The sequence below is a fragment of the Camarhynchus parvulus genome, chromosome 3 (genome assembly GCF_901933205.1).
Source record: "Camarhynchus parvulus chromosome 3, STF_HiC, whole genome shotgun sequence".
In the NCBI taxonomy this organism is placed as follows: domain Eukaryota; kingdom Metazoa; phylum Chordata; class Aves; order Passeriformes; family Thraupidae; genus Camarhynchus; species Camarhynchus parvulus.
This window is the reverse complement of record NC_044573.1, coordinates 44,187,297-44,209,501: the sequence shown is the minus strand read 5'-3', so window position 1 is coordinate 44,209,501 and position 22,205 is coordinate 44,187,297. Positions and strand designations below refer to the sequence as shown.

Sequence of the window (22,205 nt, the reverse complement as noted above, 5' to 3'; positions counted from 1 at the left end):
GGCCATTCGACAGGGAGATAGGGCAGGAAAGACCATGAGCTAAGAATTAACATGGGGTCAGTTTGAGTTTCCCCACTCCTCCACATACTTTGTGCTCTTTCTGTAGGAAGGAACAGGAGCGACCACCCCACCCTGGCCTGGGATCACTGCCCTTTGCCTGCTCAGGAGCTGTAGGCATAGGACACACTGGTGCCTTAGGGCAGTGAGGAAGAAAACAATGCCTTTATCCCGCAGTTGTCACAGCAGCTTCAGGCCAGCAAGGATAATTACTAGCTTGCTTTTGCCATGCTGGCTGAAGCTGAATCACAAACCCAAACCACCAAGTTTGGTAATCTCAGCTGAGGTCTCCTTTGCACAGCTATTTATGTCAGGCACATGTCATAGTCAGAAACTCGCGATATTCAGCCATGCTGGTATTATGAAAACAAACATGGGGGCGAACTCCACTGGCTTTTCAGTGCTGCCTTTAGGTGGACAGTTTACAAATGCTGAGTGAAAGCAGAGTGGATGTTCACAGTTCATCTTCATTTGAAAACTGGCACCTACAGAAGCCTGACAATCAAATGAAAGAACTTTGTAGCAGGGCTGAACAGGCTTTGCTGTGGCAAGCCCATGATAAATTGAGGGCACAGGAATCCGTTTCTCCAGGGACTGAGAACATGTGCTACTGGGAACCACCCTCCTGAACTAATTAATGGACTTCTTTCTTTTCCTGTTCTTCATTTTAAGACCCTGAATCCACTTTTTCAAGGCATGCTCAGGTAAACCAGACAAAGATTTAAAAAGGGAAATTAATGAAACCCAGTCACAGTGACTAGTAAACAAATCCTTTTAGAAAAGGCAAGGCCCTCATAGGCCTCTCACTATTCCCCTCATTTTCTGGACATGATTTGTGTTTTAAGAAGCAGAAATTAACTGAAAGGGTGTGTAACTTTCATGCTCTTAAATAAGAAAGCAGAAACTTCACAAAAAAATGCAGAAATACTTGCCAAAAAAAAGAGTGAGTTTTAGGGTTTTTTTTGAGACATGAACTGACCTTGATAGCATTCTCATGACAAAATAAGCTGCACTAGATTCTTCCCAGGAGTAACAGCAGCAGTGAAACAGACCTGGTAATGAAGGGACAGGTTTAAGGGTAATATTCCCTCCTGACAGTCATAAAATATATGTGCCTCAAAACTTAAGTCTCCAGGCTGCTGGCCTGACTTACAAGAAAAAAATCAGTATCCAAACTCTATTACTCACATGAACTAAACAAGAGTAATTTACAATGCATTCTAAATTTTCCATCTTCTCTTACATCTAGAACCTTTGTTAGTAGTATTTAGAAAAGCACTGCAAAAAATATTTTATGCCTTCTAAACTCATCAGTCTTTCAAGTAAAATAGCCTTACCTGGTACAATTATGAGACTCTTTTGCTTCACAATTTAACTTAGTTCTGGAGACAAGAATGAAAATTTGTCTTACCCAAAATGTCAACTGACAATTTAAAATAACAAAGCTTTAAAGTAATTGTCCTTGTTAAAAACATTTCCATAATAACAAAGAGTAATTATTCCAAACAGATTCTCCCAATGACAAGTTTTGCAGGCAAACATGAAAATTTTCTCAGTGTGATGCCATGTGTGAAGGGCTAAAGCAACTGCACTCCATTTGAAACCCTCTGCTTGTACATCAGGTAACACCACCACAGTTAGACAGCACAGACCTCCTGCTGCCAGCTGTACTCACTGAACTGGCTACCACTGATTTCAGGAAAATAAATCAATAAACAAACCAACCTGAGCAAGTCAAACTTTGACCCCATTCACACAATCAAATTTTCAGACTAATAAGATACTCTGCTTCCAAATGTAAGAATATGGAAGAGTGCCGGAGAGGACAGATTCCAAGCATTAAATTGATCAGCAGAAGTGCAATTACCAAAAACACAGCAGAGAGGATTTCAATTTTCATAAGCTGCATATTTCAGGAACAAATAATCTTTTATATTAAGAACAATTTACTTTATTTTTGGCAGTCTAAAGGAGTGTTCTACTGAGAAACCGTTCCCACTACAAAAATCAGCTGCTCAGCAAGGACTTGTCACAAGTCCCTTGACATGGAGGGAGGCGGGGGGAGGGGAGATCCATTTAGAAATTATTTTTGTAAATCATTAAAGGATGAGCCATTCTAAAAGATTCAGTTAAGAACACACTTACACAACTACTTTAAAAACCCCATAGCAGCCTCTATAATTTCAGGTTCATGGTACAAGCACATATTAATTTTGACGTTATCTGTTCAGATTACTGCACACATTTTATTGTTGCCATTTAAAGGATTCTAATAGGATAAGACCATCTTTATTAAACTGCTGATACAAGATGATTCTTTCAGCATAGAGTTAGATGAAGACATTACAAAAATTATGTAGCTATTAATAGACTGCAATAAACTATTAAAAGAACATCTTCCTTACACTATTGGTCTTTTGTTTACAATTAGAGACCAAAAAAATGAGGGGGTTCCATCCTAACATTTTACAAATTAGCATTTAAATAATACTTGAGACACTTTTCAGAAATTACTGAAAGCTATGAATGATTAGCACACTCAGTTAAATCTGAAGAGTAGTCTACAATATTATTACATATGACAGTAATATTTGCTTTTACAATCCAGTTTTCTAGAAGGTTAAAATTTTGTAAAAGTCAGCTCCAAGCTTTCTAGCTGTCTACAGTAGCAAATATACTACTCTCATAATTTTCATGTACAAATGATTGTTTATGTATGAATTAAGCTTGACAACATTAACTGTAAGGTAGGAAGTGCCAGTACCCTTTATACAGAATAGACAGATTGTGACTTGCTGAAAGGAAGAGGAAGCACAAAGAAGACAACTCCATGGGCTCTGTCATCCCATTTCCCAATACAGATCTCTGATACTACTCCAGAAGATTGTATTATTCTTATAGTTCTACCACTGAGAACAATGTGTATTCCCAAGCACAAGACTAAACATTGAGCAGATGATTTTTAAAAAGGAGATCTGTTGTACTTCAGTTGTTTGTGATCACTCAGTATAAACATTTTGTGACTTTGCAGAAGAATTGCATCATATTTCTGTCCCTGGACTTGCCAAAACACACTAAAATAACAGAAGTCATATTCTGTTCTATGCATATCCACAGCCATGGGAGAGAAATTTTTGCCCCTGATTTCAAAATCTCCCAGAGAACAGGAAAGCTTTGAGTTTCCCCATTTCACCCCACACCTAGCTTCTCTGCCAGAGTCTTTGTGAAAACATAAAAATAAATAAAAGTATGCTGCTGTGACTGAGAAACTAAATACATTCATGGTCCCAAGCCAAGGGTACCAGGCAGACTTGATTTGAAATATTAAGTTCCTTGATTAAAAATTTAAGACAATCAATCAGACAGGCTGTTGGGGTGGATGGAAGAAAGCTGTTTCCAGTGAGAAGAATTTTCTTGTTCCTTCTGGCAAACAAGACCATCAAAAAAGGAAGTTCACCCACAAATATCACAGCTGTTCAGTATCATATCCCAAAATGGGTTCCAGCCACTTCTCCACCTCTGCCACAGACAAATTTTTTCTCAGTGCATAATCTTCAACCTGCAAAGGGACCACAAAATATGATGAAGATTTTGAAACTCCAGCTTTAAATGTTTACAAAATTTTTAAGACATCTGCTCATAAGATGATTTTGAATGCTCTACCACTACTACAATTGACGGTGTTAGTTACCTGATCTTTACATATCTTGCCAACAGCAAAATATTTGGAATTGGGACTGGAAAAATAGAGGCCAGAAACTGCAGAAGCAGGTATCATTGCTAGTGATTCCGTTAGACCAATTCCTGGAAAAGAGAATGAGGATTTTATTATTCTTTGAATTAAGAATAAGCACAAATTCAGAGCCTTTTTTTATGTTGGGCGTCTTCAAGCAAACTCAAAAAAACCAAGCAGCTTTCAGATGAAAGCTGAAACCAACCCCTTTTTCCACTTGTTAATCATTAAGAAAACTTCAGAACTTTAAACATACCACAGACTTTCATTACAATTACTGTAGAGTAACTCTATGGTTTGAAGGAAAAAACTTGGTCATTTTGGCAAACGAGGTTTTGAAGCACTGAAAATTATTTTTGGAATTGTGGAAGTAACAGCAAAACATCTGACATGCAAAATATAAGAGGAAAACAAATGGAATTAATTCCTTTTTAAAAATTACCATCTCAAGGTTCCTGCGGACCAGGAAATACTCTGCTGCATTGACTTTCTTTTCTATCTGGAATGTCTTCTTACCACCGTAAGGATGCCAGAAATTTTTTTCTGTGCAGCAGAACCCTGTTTGCATGCAATCTGCTAATTAGGGACACAACTCCTCCACCAAAAGCACTGGCAATGTTTTGCAAATTGTTCCTTGAATGAGGCAAAATAAAAATGGGAATAAAAAGGGGAAGACAGCAATTCCCAGAAGCACTTCAGTTTAGTATTTTATGTAATTCTGCAACAGCCAATTTATTCTTTGGTTGGAATTTTGATTGCACATAAAAAGCAGTTTAAGAATCTTAGCAAAGCAAAGTTACCTGTTGTTTCCTCAATGTTTGCAAGTTTCCACATGGTGAGTTTTTCTGTATGGTCAGGCTGGCTGGGATATCCAGGGGCAGGGCGAATTCCCTCATATTTAATTTTGCGTAGGTCAGAGAGATCCAGCTGCTCGCTACTACTGTAAGCCCAGAATTCCCTTCGAACTCTTTCATGAAGCTCCTCAGCAAATGCCTTGGAATAGAATGAAAATATTTTTTTTATTTTTCACTTTATACAGACTGATGCAATAGCCGATTGATTAAGACAAACTGATAGATGCTCGCATTACCATTTTCATTTTTAAGAGAGCTCTTTAACATAGGTGAGACATTTGAAAGAATTAAAGTTCACATGAAACACTTATTCTGCTAATTCAAGTATGTTAGTTACTTCTCTTATTGGTAGACGTGCTTTTTTGATTGTCCTGCTTTAAAGAGGTAAAGATGTGGACAAGTAACCGAAAAAGACAAAATTCATTAACCTATGGTAGCAACACTTTTATAGCACTGAGGTCATTAGGTCTTGACTATCTGGGTGTCTTGCCTAGGTCTAGCTATGGAAGGCCACATCATTCTTGCCTCCATGCTACAATCAGATGCAAGCATGTGCTGCTGGTCCTCTTAGCAGAGGACTTTTCCTCTAGCTCAAAGTGGGCAACATCTTTTCTGAACTGCTTCTGCAGCCTATGTGATTTTACCAGCACCAGTTGCCTTTCAGGAAGAATCCCCACTTCAGTAAATCTCTTCAACAACAACAACAATAATAATAATTTCTGAAACCCTGCTATAGCTTGCAATCTCCAGCTAGAGCTAGCCCCACTCGCATTGTACTGAAGTGGCTCTAAGTTTGCTGAAAGTTGCAAGGAAACACGTGATAAAACCTCATACCTCTGCCAACCGATCACCAAGAGCCTTCACCATTATGATGTTGTATTCATCCTCCTGTTTCCTAAATTCACTGCATAAATCATCGACACCAAAGCAGGCCACTGCAAACAGGCCAAGGTAGTCACAAATGCCAGAATCCAGTGGTGCTATGAAGTCAGAGAGGCAGTAATATGGATCTGTGCAGGCAGAGTCCTTTTCAGCCTAAAGTAACAAAATCACTGTGATAAATCAGAACATTTTAAAATACATCATTAGTGCAATATTAAGCTACAGACCACTATTTTTAAGACTTAAGGGCCTAAGGCATTTCTGAAAAACACCTAACTAGTCTTTGAGCCATGGTAGTTTTTCTGCAGTTAAATTAGAAGAAAACCACCTCTCTTACTCTGAGGATGTTTGGACCACTGAAGAACAAAACACCAAAGAAGAGAGATGCAGCACTGAACACACATTTTGCTTCTATTTACAGCTACTAAGATTTAACAGCTTATATAGCAAAAAAGTTATTACAAAGTAAGGAATAGTCTTGTGCCAACAACTGGGTAAGAGGAGGAATATTTCATCTCTACCCCTAACAGATTCCACATTTGTTAACAAAACTGATGGCTGATGTGCAAACTGAAAAATTCTTCGGCAACTCCAACTGTAGAATGGCTATGAGTTTATAAACACTCGTTATGCTACAAACTATGTGCTCAGTAATCCAGACAAAACAGTGCCCAGGATGCAGACTTTTTACTAATCACACACAAACACAAACAAAATGTATGCATCACTACTGGAAAGTTGAATCCTAAGCAAAGTTCGAGTGGGTTTATGCAAAGGGAAGGGGCCCAATGGAAAAGCTGGTCAATATCCAGCTGAATAGCAACCAGCAGGGTGCCCAGGTGGTCAAGAAGGCCAATGGCACCCTGGCCTGCATCAGAAACAGTATGGACAGCAGAACCAGGGAAGTGATTCTTCCCCTGTACCTGCCACCGGTGAGGCTGCATTTGAATACTGTGTTCAGTTCTGGGATCCCCAACTTAGGAAAACCACTGAGGTGCTGGAGCAAGTCCAGAGAAGTGCAGTGAAGATAGTAATGGTTCTGGAGCACTCATCCTTTGAGAAGTGGCCAAGAGGGCTGGGGAAAATGGGGCTCAGGGGAGACCTCATTGTTCTCTACAATCACCTGAACAGAGGCTGTAGCCAGGTGAGGGCTGGTTTCTTCTCCCTGGTAACAACTGACAGAACAAGGTGACACAGTCTTAATCTGTGCTAGGGGAAGTTTAGGTTGGACATTTGGAGGAATTTTTTCACAGAAAGTATGATCAGATACTGGAACAGACTGCCCAAGGAGGTGGTGGAGTCACTATCCCCAGAGGTATTTGAGGAATGACTGAACATAGCACTCAGTGCCACGGTCTAGTTGACATGGAGTTGACATTCAATCAAAGGTTGGACTCAGTCTCAGAGGTCTTTCTCCTAATTGATTCTGTGAAATAAGGAATTATACTGCTCATTGGATCCTTTTCCAAAATGGAAGAAAGGTAACAGAAAGAGGTACCTGAGCATCCAAAAAGAAATCTTGAATTATATCAGTATATTCATTGTGGAATCATGATTGCTATTAAAGAGGTGGCACAGTTCTTGTAAATCTACCCAACTTACAGAGAGAGTAAAGTTATTTAATGGCTATCACTTAGCTGAAGATTCATTTTTTTAACCTATGACAATATTTTAGCAATGTGTTTCACCCATTCCCAACTGCATCTTAAAAACAAATAAAACACTCCTACCCCTGAAAAACAACAAAAAAAGTCTATTAACCTGCAAAGTTACAGAAAGTACCATAAAATTAACAAAATATCCTTTTTCCCCACAGGTGAAATTTATATTAATTTTAAGGTTCATCTGCAATTTTTAGAGCTAAGGAAAATATTACATGCGTCTCTAACTTTTAAATTTATATCACATCTTTAATTAGCATCAATGTCATGGAGAGAACTCTGTGTACTGAAAGGAACATTTTATATAAGAAACAGAAGACAATTATTCTCTTCTACTTTGCTCTGCTGGAAACTCTCCTGAGTTACTGTATACACCAGGCTGGAAGAGATGCAGCTAAAATACATGGAGTCCAGAAGAACAGTATGCACAGAGTTTCATGACCTTAACCTTTGAGAGAAACCTGAGTAATTGGGATATACAAAGTAAAAAAGGCTAAGGAATATAACAGTATTCCAATAATAAAATGCATTACAAGAACAACATCAAATCAAATATTTTCCTTGGGAAAATCCTGGGAAAATGCCAGGAAAAGAAAGAGTAGTAAAGCTGATTTACATGGCATATCAAAATGTTTAACTAGGCCGTAAGTCTTTGAAACATCCATGCTTGTTGAGAGTGTTTTATATAAATATCTGCCACGGACTGTCAAGATGCACTAGATCCATCTCAGGGAACTGCAACAGATAAACCTAAGAGCCATGTATTTCTTAGCACAGTTCTGCAATGTTGGCACATAACTGTGTTCACAGAGTATTGTACTCCAGAAATGTAGGTAGTTAAACTCTTTTTCTGCCATATTTGATGACTCTGATTATGTGAACTATGAAGAAGCCAAATCAGAAGACAGGGAAAAAAGAGAGGCAGAATATCTTGCAAGCTCAATCTACCAAATTAAATGCAAATATAAGTAAGTATGATTCTCCCATCAAAATTAGCTGCCAAATAATTCTAAATGGCCCTTTCATATAGTGAATTTAAAAAAAATAAGCCTATCAGAAACACCTCTCTCCACTGGGCTTTTTCTAAGTTTCTTAAATTCTAACTGGGTTTAAGCGTTAACACATTCAAGCAGAATTCTTCATCTAAAGTAGAATCCAGTGATATTAGAGAACTAAGGTTCATTAGGTTCTAATTTATCTTGAACACAAGATTAATGTGATTATGTGTTATGCAATGTACTGTTTTAGGACATCTTAAAATTGAGACAGAAAATGCACATCATATCTGAAGATGTCAAACCTACAAAGCATTTTGTACAATTATTACAATGCAAAATACTACAATACAAAGACCTGGCTCATCACTAACAGGATCTTGTTATTATTGAAAGAAATGACAAGACAATAGCTGCAGAGAGATTACAACAATTTTCTACAGATTTTAATACGGCACTTCTATTACGTTCCTGACATTCAGGGCAAAGATAAGTCCCTTAACAAATGTGCTGTCACTGTACCTGTTGCCTCAAACCGTAAAATTTTGCTATTGGTTCTGAAGATCCCACTGCCTCTTCTGCAGTGTACAAGTAGATATCATCTTGAACACTTCGAGCTGGCCAGAACCCAACCACACCTCTGGCTTGTAATTTCTTTTCATTAATCAATGTTTTCAATAGATCTTGAGCATCGTTATAAACTCTCTTTGCTTCTTCACCTATTAAAAACAAAAGAAAAAAAGAAATTGCCTTAGAAAAAGCATGTTTTCATAATTGGCTAAATAGGTTTAAGAATTGTTTGAAGATTGATTCATTTTTCACATAATTGTCCAATGACTGCAATGATCTGTCAGCTACAGCAAATAGGAAATTTGCAGTGTGATCATAGGGCTCTAACAACATATATCTTAGGGAATAAAAAAAACCAAACAAAGCACAAAATGTTTCAGCCAGCACCTAGTAGAGGAAGGGAACAGAGAATAAAATGAGCAAGAGACCCGGTGCGTGTATCTACAGTATTACCACAGCACAGCAGACCCAGAACATTGCTTCCAGTGTCACCCCTGCATTTTTATCACCTATTTCAAAGCCTACTGAATAGCTTCAAAAGGGGCTTGCCATCTTCACCCATAACAGGAACACAGATACATTAAGTGCTCTGCTGCCACTTTCTGTTAATAAAATACCTCCCTGTGCTTTGGCAGGTGAATGCTAAATAAAATGACCGAGCATTTTTCCACACTTATTTTTCAGCCTTACATGGCAACAGTTGGTTCACTAAGCTTTGCTTTGAACAAATTATTTCAGTGACATTCTTTGCATGTATTTGTATTATTCCTAAGGTATTTCATTAAACATTTGGAATCTTACTGCAGCACACTGGGCCTGTTAGGATTAGTTATCTGAAGTAAATGCAATTTCAGTACTCACCTACAGTTTTATCATTAAAGATCTTAGGGAAACTCCGGTTGGGATACTTTCCCCTAAGTTGCCAGACGTCAAAGAAGGGCTTCCAGTCAATGTACTCTACCAGCCTCCTCAGGTCATAATCTTCAAAGACTTTTGTGCCAATGAATTTCGGTTTAACTGTAGGAAACAGAAGTACAATTGGACATGATGAAAATAATTTAAAATTGCTTTAACATTTGCAGTATAACTGATGTTCAGCAGCCTCCACCCCTGCAAATGACCTCTTCCAAACTAACTGTCCTAAAATTCTCATAGTCATATTTTCCCAAGTCATACCATAATCCACAGTTACAATGTAACCAAAAAAAAAGTATAAAAGGCATAAGAAGTTGAAATGAAAAAATTAAGGCCTTTTGTTCTTCCACAGAAATAAACAGCTTTTAGCTGCTGGATTTTGGAACTTATTCAATTGGTCAGAATATTGGCCAAGACACAAGACCAAACAAACCTACACAACTTATCAATCCCTAACATACTTCATGGGCCTTTCACGTTTACCAATTCCTTTCTATACACAGACAGGAACTATGACACTGCAGAATATTTCTGTAAATTTTTATGTAATTTCTAAGAACTTCTGCACATTTAGATGCACACACACAAGTGATGAAGCAAGATGGATCTGTGTAAAGCCAGAAGCTTTGCACTTGTTTTTTCTGTACAATACTTTGTAACATATTAAGCAAGTTATTGAAACTTAGCATCTTGTTGAATCTTGTAAATGAAACGACAGAAGGCAGTGTTAATGTCACTGCAGGATGCAACCTCAATGCTGTTTATACTTCCAGTATAATTTAAAAAAAACAAAACAGTACAAAAAGTGATGGGGGAAGGGTAGGAAAGAGTGTAAGGAGGAATTTGATTAAAACGCCATGTTACAGCATGTGTTCCCCAAATATGGTACTGTAAGGTGTGCAATGTTAATGAGCCAGGCAGACAGTATTTTCAAAAGCTGTCATTAGTGTTTTCTTTGATTATATGTTGTGATGGGTAACTCATTGTTTTGGGATTTTTTTTCAGTTATATTTATTGAGTATTAATTTATTTTTTAAATGAGCTGTAAAAAAGCAGAAACAGAATGTTAAAAGTACTGCAAAAAAAACTCAGTTGAGACACATACCAATTTACTTAAGCTGTTACACTACTACATTCTGAAGTTTAAAGCATATTTTAATTAAAAACATAACTAAAATAATCACACTAAATACAATAAAGGCACAGCAATCACAAACAACATATAGCTGACCTGGTATATGGCCTGATAACCAATCGTTATGGAAACCTTTTCTTCTAGCTTGCTGCAGAGACAAGTATCTTCTTTCCTATATAGACATAAAGGTTGATTTCAGAACACCACCTTTCAGACTCAAACTGTAACTGCAGACTTCATGGTAGAGTTTTACTCAAAATACTGTTCAGGATAAATCTAACAACAGATAATTTCAGTCTCAACAACTCTGAGTTCCCATGTGTAAAGCAAGACTACATCACAAGCAGATCATTACTTTTGCCTGTATAATGCTAATGAAGCTGGCCATCAAGATTTCTGGTTCCTCTCAACTAGACCAGAAGTTCTTTTACTGCTTCACAATACACTAAAATACAAGCAGAGAAAGATATTCTCCTACTGCTCTGATCACTCACCTAAACAAGACTAAGACATTAGGAAAGCATGGTGGTTTAAAATTCTTGATAGAGTATGGCTCAGTACCAGCAAAAGCTACCAGTACCATTTTCACTACCCCAGCTGAAGCTCCACATATCCTGCTACTGCTCCAGGAGAGCACTGGTCTCCTGCAGGTTGATTAAGATGATATGATTGGCAGCTCCATGGAGGTCCTAGATACCACTGATTAGCCATTGAGGACAACCAAGAATTTGCCAAGCATGTATTAAGAGTTATGCAGCAAGGCCTTACAGGCTAGAAAATTTGATTTCATAAGCACTTATGGAAGTTTTTAATCCATTTTGCTGCAAGTTTTAAATCAAAACCAATATACCTGAAGGTCTTCACAAGGAGTTGAACAGTAAGAGTAACAGTAAGTTACTCATAATAACTGAACAGCAAGTGCCTACCACTTTAAACAAGAAGATAATTGATTATATTTGTACCTTGAGAGACTCATAGTGTTCTTGTCTAATTTGCTCATATTCCTCTAATATTTCTTCAAAGAAATCATCCTTCATACTGTCATCTAAGAGCTGGGAGCACTGAAAAGAACAGGAAGGAAAAAGCACTAAGTACCTAGTGCAACACACCAGGGTAAAGACAGCATATGAATTTCAGACTAGACAACCTGTCTTTTGGAGTCTCTTGGCAACACTAAGCCTTACCATTATTCTGCAACCTCCTTTCAAACTATTCAAACTAGCCATGTTTAGACTACAATTATTACTGAGATCTCTGCCGTACTACACAGGTAACATTAGCAGAGCCAAGTCCAGGTCTGGAAAGACCTGAGAGAAGAATACTCCAAAACTTCAGAGACTGAATAGTCACAGAAGCAACACACAGCTTACCCTACTCTTTACCACCACGTACTTGCCAGCTAAGACCATCCATTTCTCTGAAAGAGAATCCATCCCAAAAAACTCCAGCCACATGTTTCTCAGTACTGATGTTGCTATCTAACTAACTTCAGAAATATATCCAAATTAGCCAGAATAGCAATACACATAGAACTCCATCAGTCTTCACTACAAAACTACCGTCAAGGACTCAGTGAATGTCATCCTCACTAGAGTAATGGACATTCAAATGAAAGTGCCCAGTGACAATAACTGTCACAAGCCAGTTGAGAACCACGTGGCAGCACAAAACAGCTGAAACAAGTGTAATTTAGAAACTTGTCTCTGATGTGCCCCTTTTCATTTTCTGCCACAACACTAAGCTTTAGAGGAAAGGATGAAAGAGACAACAGAAAAACAGGGCACATATCTTTGCATGGACAAGAAACTATAATTTAGAACTTACAACAACAACACTCTTGGATGCATCCAGGACATGAACCACAGGTGCACTATATCGTGGGGCAATTTTAACAGCTGTGTGTGTTCTTCAATGAAAAAGAGAAAGAGTGAGCATTTCACAACTAAAGCAAAAAAACAATAAAACAAAAAACCAACCGAACAAAAAAACCCACAAAACAAAAACAAAAAAAACACCCAAGCAACCCACCAACAAAAAAAGCAGACAAAATCCCCAGTGAAATAAATCCTGACTTAATGCATAGACCAGAACTTCAAAAGAAGAAATTCATTCATCCATCTGCTATCTACGAATCATTAGATAGATTTTAAAAACAGGTATATAAACATTTTCCTTCAAAGAGTATCAGAACACTTCATAAATAATGTGCCAACTCACATTCCCTCAATGTCTTACCAGCTGAATGAAAATCAGCAACTCATTAGTTTTGAGTCTCAGAAATCAGTAAGAATATTCCAAACTAAGCCTACCAAGAACTAGCAATTTCTTTAATCCTTTTTGCTCATCTTACATTTTTTCCTCCTGCATGTTAATTTTTGGGTCTATGGATTAGCATTAACCTAATTCAGTGATGATCATCCCAGTTCTCAAAATCAGAGGCACAAGTCCTCTATACGCCCAAACAATGAATTCTGCCAGTGGCCAGTAAATATTACACACTCGCACCTTGAAGATGCAGTGAACTTTGTAACTACAGGTGCAATGAGGACAGACCCTTCTCTTCAGAGTCTGTCAAATTATGAGACTACTTGCTGAAGCCACAAAATATAGATTCTAATAGATCTACTACAATATGTGTTGCTCTGATAAAGAAAGCAACACTGCTAACAGTTTCTAGTGATGCAAGAAAGAGCTCTGCTCAGTCCTACCAAAATTCTGCAAGCAAGCGTAGGAACAAAGATCTCATAGGGCTTATCATTTGCTTTTTTATATACTAAGGTCAAACAATATTTCTAAAATTAAACTTGAATTGGAGCCCAGGAAGCTATCTTCCCTAACAAAAGAAAGATCCCTCTTTTCTTCAGGTTCTGTCAAATATTTAAAGCACTTGGACATGGAAGTTTACTCATGACTGTGCAACACAGGTGTGTAAACAATTGACCAGCATCACCTGAATCTGCTTCTAGGAGATGCATTTTTGATCTTGGCAGCTCTATTTTTTACAAAAAGGTATCTCATCTGTTTTGATAGGAACAAACAGAGGAAACAAAAGAAGACATGGTCCTAAAATGGCACTGGATTTTTGTAAATATTTTTTGAAGTAAGTTTTATGGCAATGAGAATGTCATCATTATTTCTCAGCACCTGAATTTAACAAAGTAGCATAATATGAATGGAAAAATCATCATTACCGTAAATTATGAAGAAACACTTATTGTGCAGATTCTGGAGACTAAATCCAGCCTCCCTCTCTCTCTCTTTCAAACTAACCTCACTATACACTCTTGCAAGTACTCATGATCTCCTTATTCCAAATAACAACGTCTATTTATTACACTGAAAAAAATGCAGATGGTTCTTCATTAGCAACCTCTGACATATACGCAACCTTTAAGAATACACATGGGAGGTTAAATTGAAGACTAGGAAAGTAACATTAAATATACATTAAGAATCCAGTCTTCCATAAAGAGCACCTTTACTGGACATATATTTTATAGACACTGCACTGTATCTGGGCATATGTGCAAGTATATATTTATATATAATTCACATGAATAAAATCAATTTTTGTACTCAAAAGTATATATATATATATTCTTTAGTAATTTCCATATTCAAGGATAAAATTAGTGCAGCTTCTCTGTTAACTACATTCCTCTCTGTGAATAAATTCTACAGAATTTTTTGATGCTGGTTATTTGACATCAATTTCTAGGCCACAATGCCCTGGGTGAAAAAACTGGAAAGAACTGAAAAGGCTCTCCTAAGACCTCCACTTAGAATAAAGCCTTCCCATCGACTCCTCACATTTTTGGTGGTTTTTTGGTTTTGTTTTGTTTTTGTAAGAAAAAATCCTCCATGTTTGTTCTCAGTATCAAAGCAGCAGGTAGAGGCTCATATGGAAAAGGAGAAAAGGGATACAGTGAACCTTGCATTATACATGCAGGAACAATAGAGGCAGGTAGTGATCCTACTCTCCACTGTCTGTCAAATGATAAGACGATTTGCTAAAGCCAAAAATACAGAATACAGTACGTGCTGCTCTGATAAAGAAAGCAACACTGCTCACAGCTTTTAGTTAGACAAAAAATGACCTCTACAGTCTTCTGAGCTGTCACCTCCTCAAGTATATTGTACACAAATCAGTCACCAAAGCATGACCCATGGCTGTAATATGTGCCCAGAACACATCTGCAGTAATGCTAATACTAGGTGTCACTGAGCTGTCAACATGATCTTCAGGAAATCACAGCAGCTGTATTATTTGATTTGAACAGATCTGAGAGAACAAGATTTTAACAGCTCAGTCTATCAAAATCAACATGATACGTACTTCACAGCAAGCAGCGGGGCTTTATCCCCTACCAGCCTGCCTGAGCAGCACTGGAGGCTCAACACAGTCATCACCACATTGAACAGTGATCCAGGAAAATACAGTAACTTCCCTAAAGATAACAGCTCCCTGATGTCAACTATTTCTAGTCTCAAAATCCTGCATTTTTAAAATGCTTTGGTGAATCAAAATAGATCATTTAACCCCTTAGAAGAACAGGACTATATTTATTTGCATATAAGCAAAAATTTTTAGAGAAAACACAGTACTTCCACATATACTTGCAAAAATTAAACATTTAAAATGTCCATTATTTGTTATGTACTAACTAGATTTTACCTCAATAATCTAGGATTTCTGAAACAAGAAATAACAGTCAATGTTAGGGTGAATACGTATCAGTATGTGTATTGCAGGAAAATGAGAGAAAGGGGGAAAGAAATGGCTATAAATTTTCTTCTTCTCTAGTTAACACTGTTTGCATACAAGCTGCCCATCTTTCCAACTGAGATATCTTACTTAGAAGTAGTTGCTCCTCCAATGAGTAAAGGAATCTTTATTGCCAATCTCTCCATTTCCTTGGCGACAAAAATCATCTCATCCAAAGATGGGGTGATGAGACCAGACAGGCCAATTATATCTATTGCAAATTTACAAACACACATGCACAAAACTTTTAGCCAATCCATTCTAGAAAGATACAGAAATTACTACAGAAAAGTTTATTTCGTACATCAGATAGCTTCATGCATCAGATAGAAAATAATGAGATGAAAAGCAGGATAGTCACTAGTCTAAAAGGGATGTTTGACCCAATTAGAAAGTGAAAGCTTTCCAAGAATGACAGCAATTCCAAATCCCCAGTTTATGATATATCTCAGTCTTCACAGTTGCTGAACACCTACTGCTCTAGTTTCAGCAATAAATAAACAGCACTTTTGATTAGCAAGCTCCAAGTCTCAGAAGTTCAGCACTGAAGAGGGAAATAAGACAAAATAATTAAGTTCTGCTCTTAGAAACTGCAAGTGCTTTCAAACTTCACCATGTTTCACACCATTCATCTTTTCCAAGATGCAGCAGACTATTCCAAAGCAACTGCAAGTTGTTTCAGGAAGTTCATTATTTATTAGAACAATTCCTTCCTGATTTCACTGATCTGGCAGGCCAAATGGCAAGTTCTTTTACTGATTTAAGAGCCAAAAAGTAGTTAGACCTTTTCAAGGCTCCATTTATCCATCTGTCAAAGAAATACTACACCATCTCTCTCAGAGTTGTCCTTCTGATACAGGGTTTCAGTTCCTCAGGCTAAGTTTCACAGAAGTGCCAAATGCTAAATAATTAACATGGTTAAAGCAGAAGTTCTGATTTCTCTGAAGATAATCTGATCAAATCATAGACAGTATAGGAATACAATAAGTGGCAATAAAAAATGTGATTCAAAAATCAAACAATTCAGAAGTACTAATGAAGTCTCTCTATACCTGCTTTGTTTTCAACAGCAGCTCTTAATATCTTATCACATGGAGTCATGACTCCTAAATCAATAACTCTGTGGAAAGAAAGGACATGACACAAGATTCTTTAAATAGCAAATCAAATTTCTGTTACAGGGCAAATACATTCCTGTTGCTGTAAACAACTGACCTAAAAATTGAAATTAAGATTGAGATTTTTGTTTATTTCTCTTAAGACGATTTGGGAAATGGGAAATCGGGGAATCTTTATATAGGAAATACCTCTGGGTCTGGTAAGATTTTCAGTAAGAGTTCCAGATGGCATAACAGTTAAGAAAATTAAAGTGCAAGAGGAGCTTTTGTTTAAAATAAATTTTTGTGGTTGTACTAAGTCTGGCTGAGATGAGTTAATTTTCTTCACAGCAGCTGGTATGGTGCTGTGTTTTAGATCTGAGGCCAAAACAATTCTGCAAATTAAAGTTTAACTATTGATGAGCAATGCTTTCACAGCATCAAGGCCCCTTCTGTTTCTTACTCTAGCCCCTCAAGACACAGACTGTGAGTAGACAAAACTAGGCAGATGACCCAAACTAACCAAAGAAATATTCCATGGCACATGAAGTCAAATTCAGCAATAAAAAGGGAGAGTAAGGGGCATAGCAGGGGTAAGACATATTTTGCTCAGGAACTGGCTAGGCACCCATCTGTCCATAGGAAGTGATAAGGGGATTGCCTTTGCCTGCCTTCCTTCCTTCCTTTTCTCTCTTCTTCTACTTTGCCTTCAGTTATTTCTTTTCTCCACCCACAATTTCTCTTGCTTTCCTTCTTCCTTTCCTCTTTTCCCATCTCACTGAGATTGGTTGGGTGGAGTGAATGAATGGCTGTGTGGTGCTGAGCCACCAACCAGGCTACCCACAGCAGTAGCATTTCTAAAATGTTTTGTGGACATCATATTGTCACTGTCATATTTTCTGGAAAAATCCCTTTGCCAGGATTTTTTCTCCTGGGAAGCTAAGAAGCCTCAGAGAGAAATGAAAACAATAATTATCTGATTGCTTCTCCCTGTTTTACTGCTTTAGAATGTGATCTAGAAATTGTTTACCAACAGGTGCACATTTGATTAGTTTCATGTGAATTATTTTTACTTAATGACCAATCACCATCAGCTGTGTCAGACTCTGAGGAGTCAGTCACGAGTTTTTCATTATCATTCTTGTTAAGCCTTCTGTCTGTATCCTTTCCCTTTTCTTTTGTATAGTCTTAGTATAACATTCTTTTATATAATATAAGTAGATAAAATAATAAATTAACTTTCTAAAAACATGGAGTCAAATTCACTCATCTCTCACCTCGTCCTGGGGACCCATGCAAATACCACATAGTTATCTTACATCAGGAATATAAGATGATTCACACCAAGCTTGTTTGCCTTATTAAAGCACACATTTTATGAAACAGGACACTGAACTTCCCTTTTTAGCATTTTATTCCTATTAACCCTAGCAATTGCCGAGGTTTTTATTTCTTCAAGTAAACCACCCCACCCTTTCACTCAGCCTCACTCATATTCATGGTGACAGAGAACACGATGGCTTCCTTTCAGTAAGTCTAAATAAAGCTCAAGAAAGCCTGAATCCAATCAACAGAATTTCAAGAGGAAATTCAACGGAACATATTGCATATATACAGCACTGCTACTGACTTCAACACTTTGTGTTTTGAAATAAAGGGATAATTTTGGCTTTCCAGAGCAAATGACAACCCAAAGTCAAAACTAAACTGAAGGAATGAACAGTAAGACAGAGTTCCAAAACCAGTTCAGCTTTGCACAATGTCTGACAGACCCTTGAAAAGAACACTGATGGAAACATGACCATTCATTCCAACACTATTGCCAAGCCTTCTGCATGTACATGGGCCACGAAAGACCTGACTTTTCTTGAAGTTCTAACTTTTGAAGTTTAGAAACAGAATGAGAATCTCATCTCTTATTTAAGAAAACATACCTCAGCAGGTTTTTAAAACCTCATAGTTAACAAACAACGTGAAAAACACACTAAAAGATTCATTTGAATCTTACAAGACTATTTTTTCCCAACACAACCCATATAAAGTATTGCCTACTGCAACTGTCATATCTGATTTCTTCAGACATTACAAAACATCACAGTAATTGTATTTAACTGATATAAAACAAACACAAAAATTTATGTTCTCGTCTATATTCCAATTAAACTGCAGAATCACCTCAGATGTCAATTTATTAGGAAAAACCGTATTCAAGAAGAATGCAACACTCCCTCTTGCCTCCCCATTTAATAACAGCTGCTATGATCTGTGTTCCCAATCACAACCTGGGGAACAGAGAACAATTCCCAAGAGATGCCCAGTTCTGTTATCACCGCAGCTGCAGCTACAGAGAGGTACTAATTACTGACCCTTCTACAGTTGTGTTCTCAGCTACCTGATGTCTCTTTACCTGAAGTTGTTGCAGCCCAGAACAACTCCCACAATGTTCTTGCCGATATCATGCACATCTCCCTTCACAGTTGCCAATACTATTGTACCCTGGTAAGGATTCTGGAAGTTGAAGTAGCAAGAGTTAAATTACTCAGAAGCCTTGGTATGTTTGAACACACCCTTCAACAGTGCAATCCTAATCCATGACCCAGACTTCTATTAGAGTACTGCAAAGTGTAGTACAGATAATACAGTAAGTATTAAAAACCATCTTAAAAGATCCAGGTAATAGAAGCTTTCATATGAATTAGTCTTCCAAAATGCATGGATGTTATTCAAAAATCTGTGTTTGAAAAAACAAAACAGCACATAAAACCATTTCAGATCTGGATAGCATTTTTTGCAGTGCAATAACTGAACTCCTAAGGTACTTCTGCTCCAAATATACACCTTGCCAATAAAGACATTAAATATTTGGAACAAAAGGGTATGAATACTTATAATTACATGTCTGTTTGTGCATCAAGATCAATATTTTGATGCAATGCTAAGAAAAATGGGATATTAGCAAACTTAGAAATTAGAGGAATTAGAAAAAGCAGAAGAGGCTCATTTTTATGCAACACAAATAACAACAGAGTTTTCAGTGCAGTGATCAGGCTACTTGAGACTACCCAAGCTGAACAAACAGGCTGAAGAAGGATCAGCTTGAAGAAAGGAAGCTGTTCTGTCACAAGCAGGTCCTAGGCTAGATGGCATTCAGCCTGACAAAAGGGTGCTGCCAGCAGCACAACAGTGGAACTTCCCACAGCAGTTCTCCACCAGGACACAGGACTTGGCAATACCTTTTTAGTTGTATAATCACTGCCGTCATTTGGAACAGCTCCAGGCTATAACAGTAGTATGTCTGAGCTGCTGCAGCATCAGATGCCAGCAAGCAACTACATAAATTGCACAGAATTTAAATAAAGTGGAAATCTGAGCATATTGCATGTGAAACTACAAAATATTTTTCCAGACAGTATCTCATCTCCGTTGCATGTGGCAGAACTGGATGATTGAACCCTTCTATGAAGCACGTTATATTTCTGGACATAGAGAGCAGCTCTCTATTTCATGAACCTACATTGCTTTTGTAGTTGCAATATTATGGGTTAAAAAATCTTGATATATTACCAAGAGTGACATTAGCATTTTCCTGTGGTTCTAACACATTTGTTGAATAAAATCCGTGGATCTCCACCAATGTTGCTGTTTACTAAAATCTAATATCTCCCCAGTGCTTCTGTTTTACAGAAGGCCACAGAACAGAGGAAGCAAAATGGAGGTCTGTAAGTCAGCCATCTCAGTAAATCAACAGAAAATTTTGCAGCTGAAAATATACTGCTGGGGAGTGGGGAAAAAGATTAATCAAGGACTGGGAGAAGAACAAAACATGCTGGCCACATTAGGTATCATACCTAATCATACCTAATAATTACTGATGATTTCATTAGTGATTGATTAAAAAAAAAATTGGATGCACATAAGAAGGAAAATCTTTGCTGGATAGCAAATGACATGGGCAACAGCACATACCACTCTAAATAAACCCTTTTTAAGGCACACTTATTTCAATTGTCTTAAGCAAGGAGGTCCTCAAGTTCTGGGCATACATCCAAAGGCCTTCATTTTTTTTCATCTTTGATAGAGATCCACAGCCACAGCTATTTTTCCTCAAATGTAACTATCAATGCTTTGCATTTCCTGGCAGTCTGTGACTAAAACTGTCCTGGAGGGTACAGTGGCCTGGGTAACATCAGACAGATCAGTTACCAGAGTCTGCAAATCTTTTTCCTTCGAGCCAATGTACTTTGGGAATAGATGCAGCTGTTTTATCTCTTTCATTGATTCTCTATATAGTGGCATGTCTTTTTAAGAGGAAGGAACTACATCTCATGCCCAGCAGAAGGTAGAGAAGGCAGGATGACAGAAGCCCTGCCTTTTTCTCCTGCTCTCCTCAGCCACACAGAACATCTAACTCACTCTCTTAGAGTGTTTGCTGTCTTTTTTAGAATGTCTCAAATTCCACTTCTTTCTAGCCAGAGAATTAAGTGGCAGAGGGTTCACAGAAGATCCTAATCCACTGCTCATGGAATCAATGGGGTAGCAATTTTAAACAACTTCGAACAGGATCAGAACAAAACAGAGGGTGTGAAATACCAGCAGTGTTGTCTGAATTAAAAGAGAACAGCATGAGCTGGAGAGAGATGATGAAGTGAAAGGTGATTTGTGACAGCCAGAGAACAGATTAACTTGAGATATAGGAGAGAAGACACCTTCGTATTTGGAAAGAGCACGGAAGAAGAGACAAGGCATTTTCCTTCTTTCATGAAGATCAATCAGATTTAATTATCAGGCTGTTTTTCTTTCCAAATTATTTCCTGTATTTGTTACATTTGTGCTGGACAATCACACAACAGATACACAGAAAATACATTGTAAGAAGATTTAAGGCAAAGAATTAGGAACCATTAAAAATTTTGAAAGAGAATTAGAGAGTTCACCCCGGGCAGAAGTATTAGAAGCAAGTAGCAAAATCTGCCATTAAGTTAGAATAAATAACACCAAAATTAAATGCCTGTAAAGATACAAGAAATTAGTAACATTGGCATAAAGGGCCTACAAAGGCTCACTGGCATAGTTCAGAAAACTTTGTGAGCTTAGGCACGCACCAAGCAGAGTTCCACAAAACCACGAATTTCAAACCTAATCCAAATTTTGACTGAGATTGTCAGTCTCCATGTGACTGCATCAACTCTCCAGCATAATAAATATAAATAGCAACAAATAATTCTTATATTTGTCATAGCACTCTTATGAAAGAACTACAGCACAAAGGATTGTATCTTGCCTCTTCTTCTGTGCTGCCTTGCTTGGCTCTCCTTTCCTCTCTTTCTTTTTCCATATAGGGAATAAGGTGGCCAACTGCTTTCTTCATAACTCGAGCAGACTTTATCACCTGCACAGGTAAAGGTGGGGGCAGAATAAACAATTAAGACAAGGTATAGGAATAAACTCAGTTTTCTTTTAGCTTTCTCATTCAGGCAATAAATTAAAATTTATTTGCAGCCCCAGGTGGCAGTTTTCAGATCACTCTGTGGCTGCAGGCTG

General features: G+C 37.6%; 1 protein-coding gene across 5 annotated transcripts in view; it reads right to left on the bottom strand.

The window, feature by feature from the left end:
- Positions 1–2,327: 2,327 nt before the first annotated feature.
- Positions 2,328–22,205, bottom strand: part of MTR (5-methyltetrahydrofolate-homocysteine methyltransferase) — a 51,591-nt gene continuing 31,713 nt past the window's right edge. For 3 of the 5 annotated variants that reach the window (XM_030944884.1, XM_030944885.1, XM_030944888.1), the window contains 13 exons: positions 21,946–22,053; positions 19,072–19,172; positions 16,620–16,687; positions 15,658–15,778; positions 12,627–12,708; positions 11,765–11,863; positions 10,899–10,974; positions 9,614–9,769; positions 8,705–8,901; positions 5,479–5,679; positions 4,591–4,783; positions 3,749–3,861; positions 2,328–3,616 (listed from right to left, as the gene is read on the bottom strand). In XM_030944884.1, the coding sequence (XP_030800744.1) occupies positions 3,524–3,616; positions 3,749–3,861; positions 4,591–4,783; positions 5,479–5,679; positions 8,705–8,901; positions 9,614–9,769; positions 10,899–10,974; positions 11,765–11,863; positions 12,627–12,708; positions 15,658–15,778; positions 16,620–16,687; positions 19,072–19,172; positions 21,946–22,053 (1,608 nt within the window). In that variant the 3' untranslated portion in view covers positions 2,328–3,523. Of the gene's footprint in view, positions 3,617–3,748; positions 3,862–4,590; positions 4,784–5,478; positions 5,697–8,704; positions 8,902–9,613; positions 9,770–10,898; positions 10,975–11,764; positions 11,864–12,626; positions 12,709–15,657; positions 15,779–16,619; positions 16,688–19,071; positions 19,173–21,945; positions 22,054–22,205 lie in introns of those variants that run through there. The other 2 variants (XM_030944886.1, XM_030944887.1) reach the window with 2 other exon arrangements.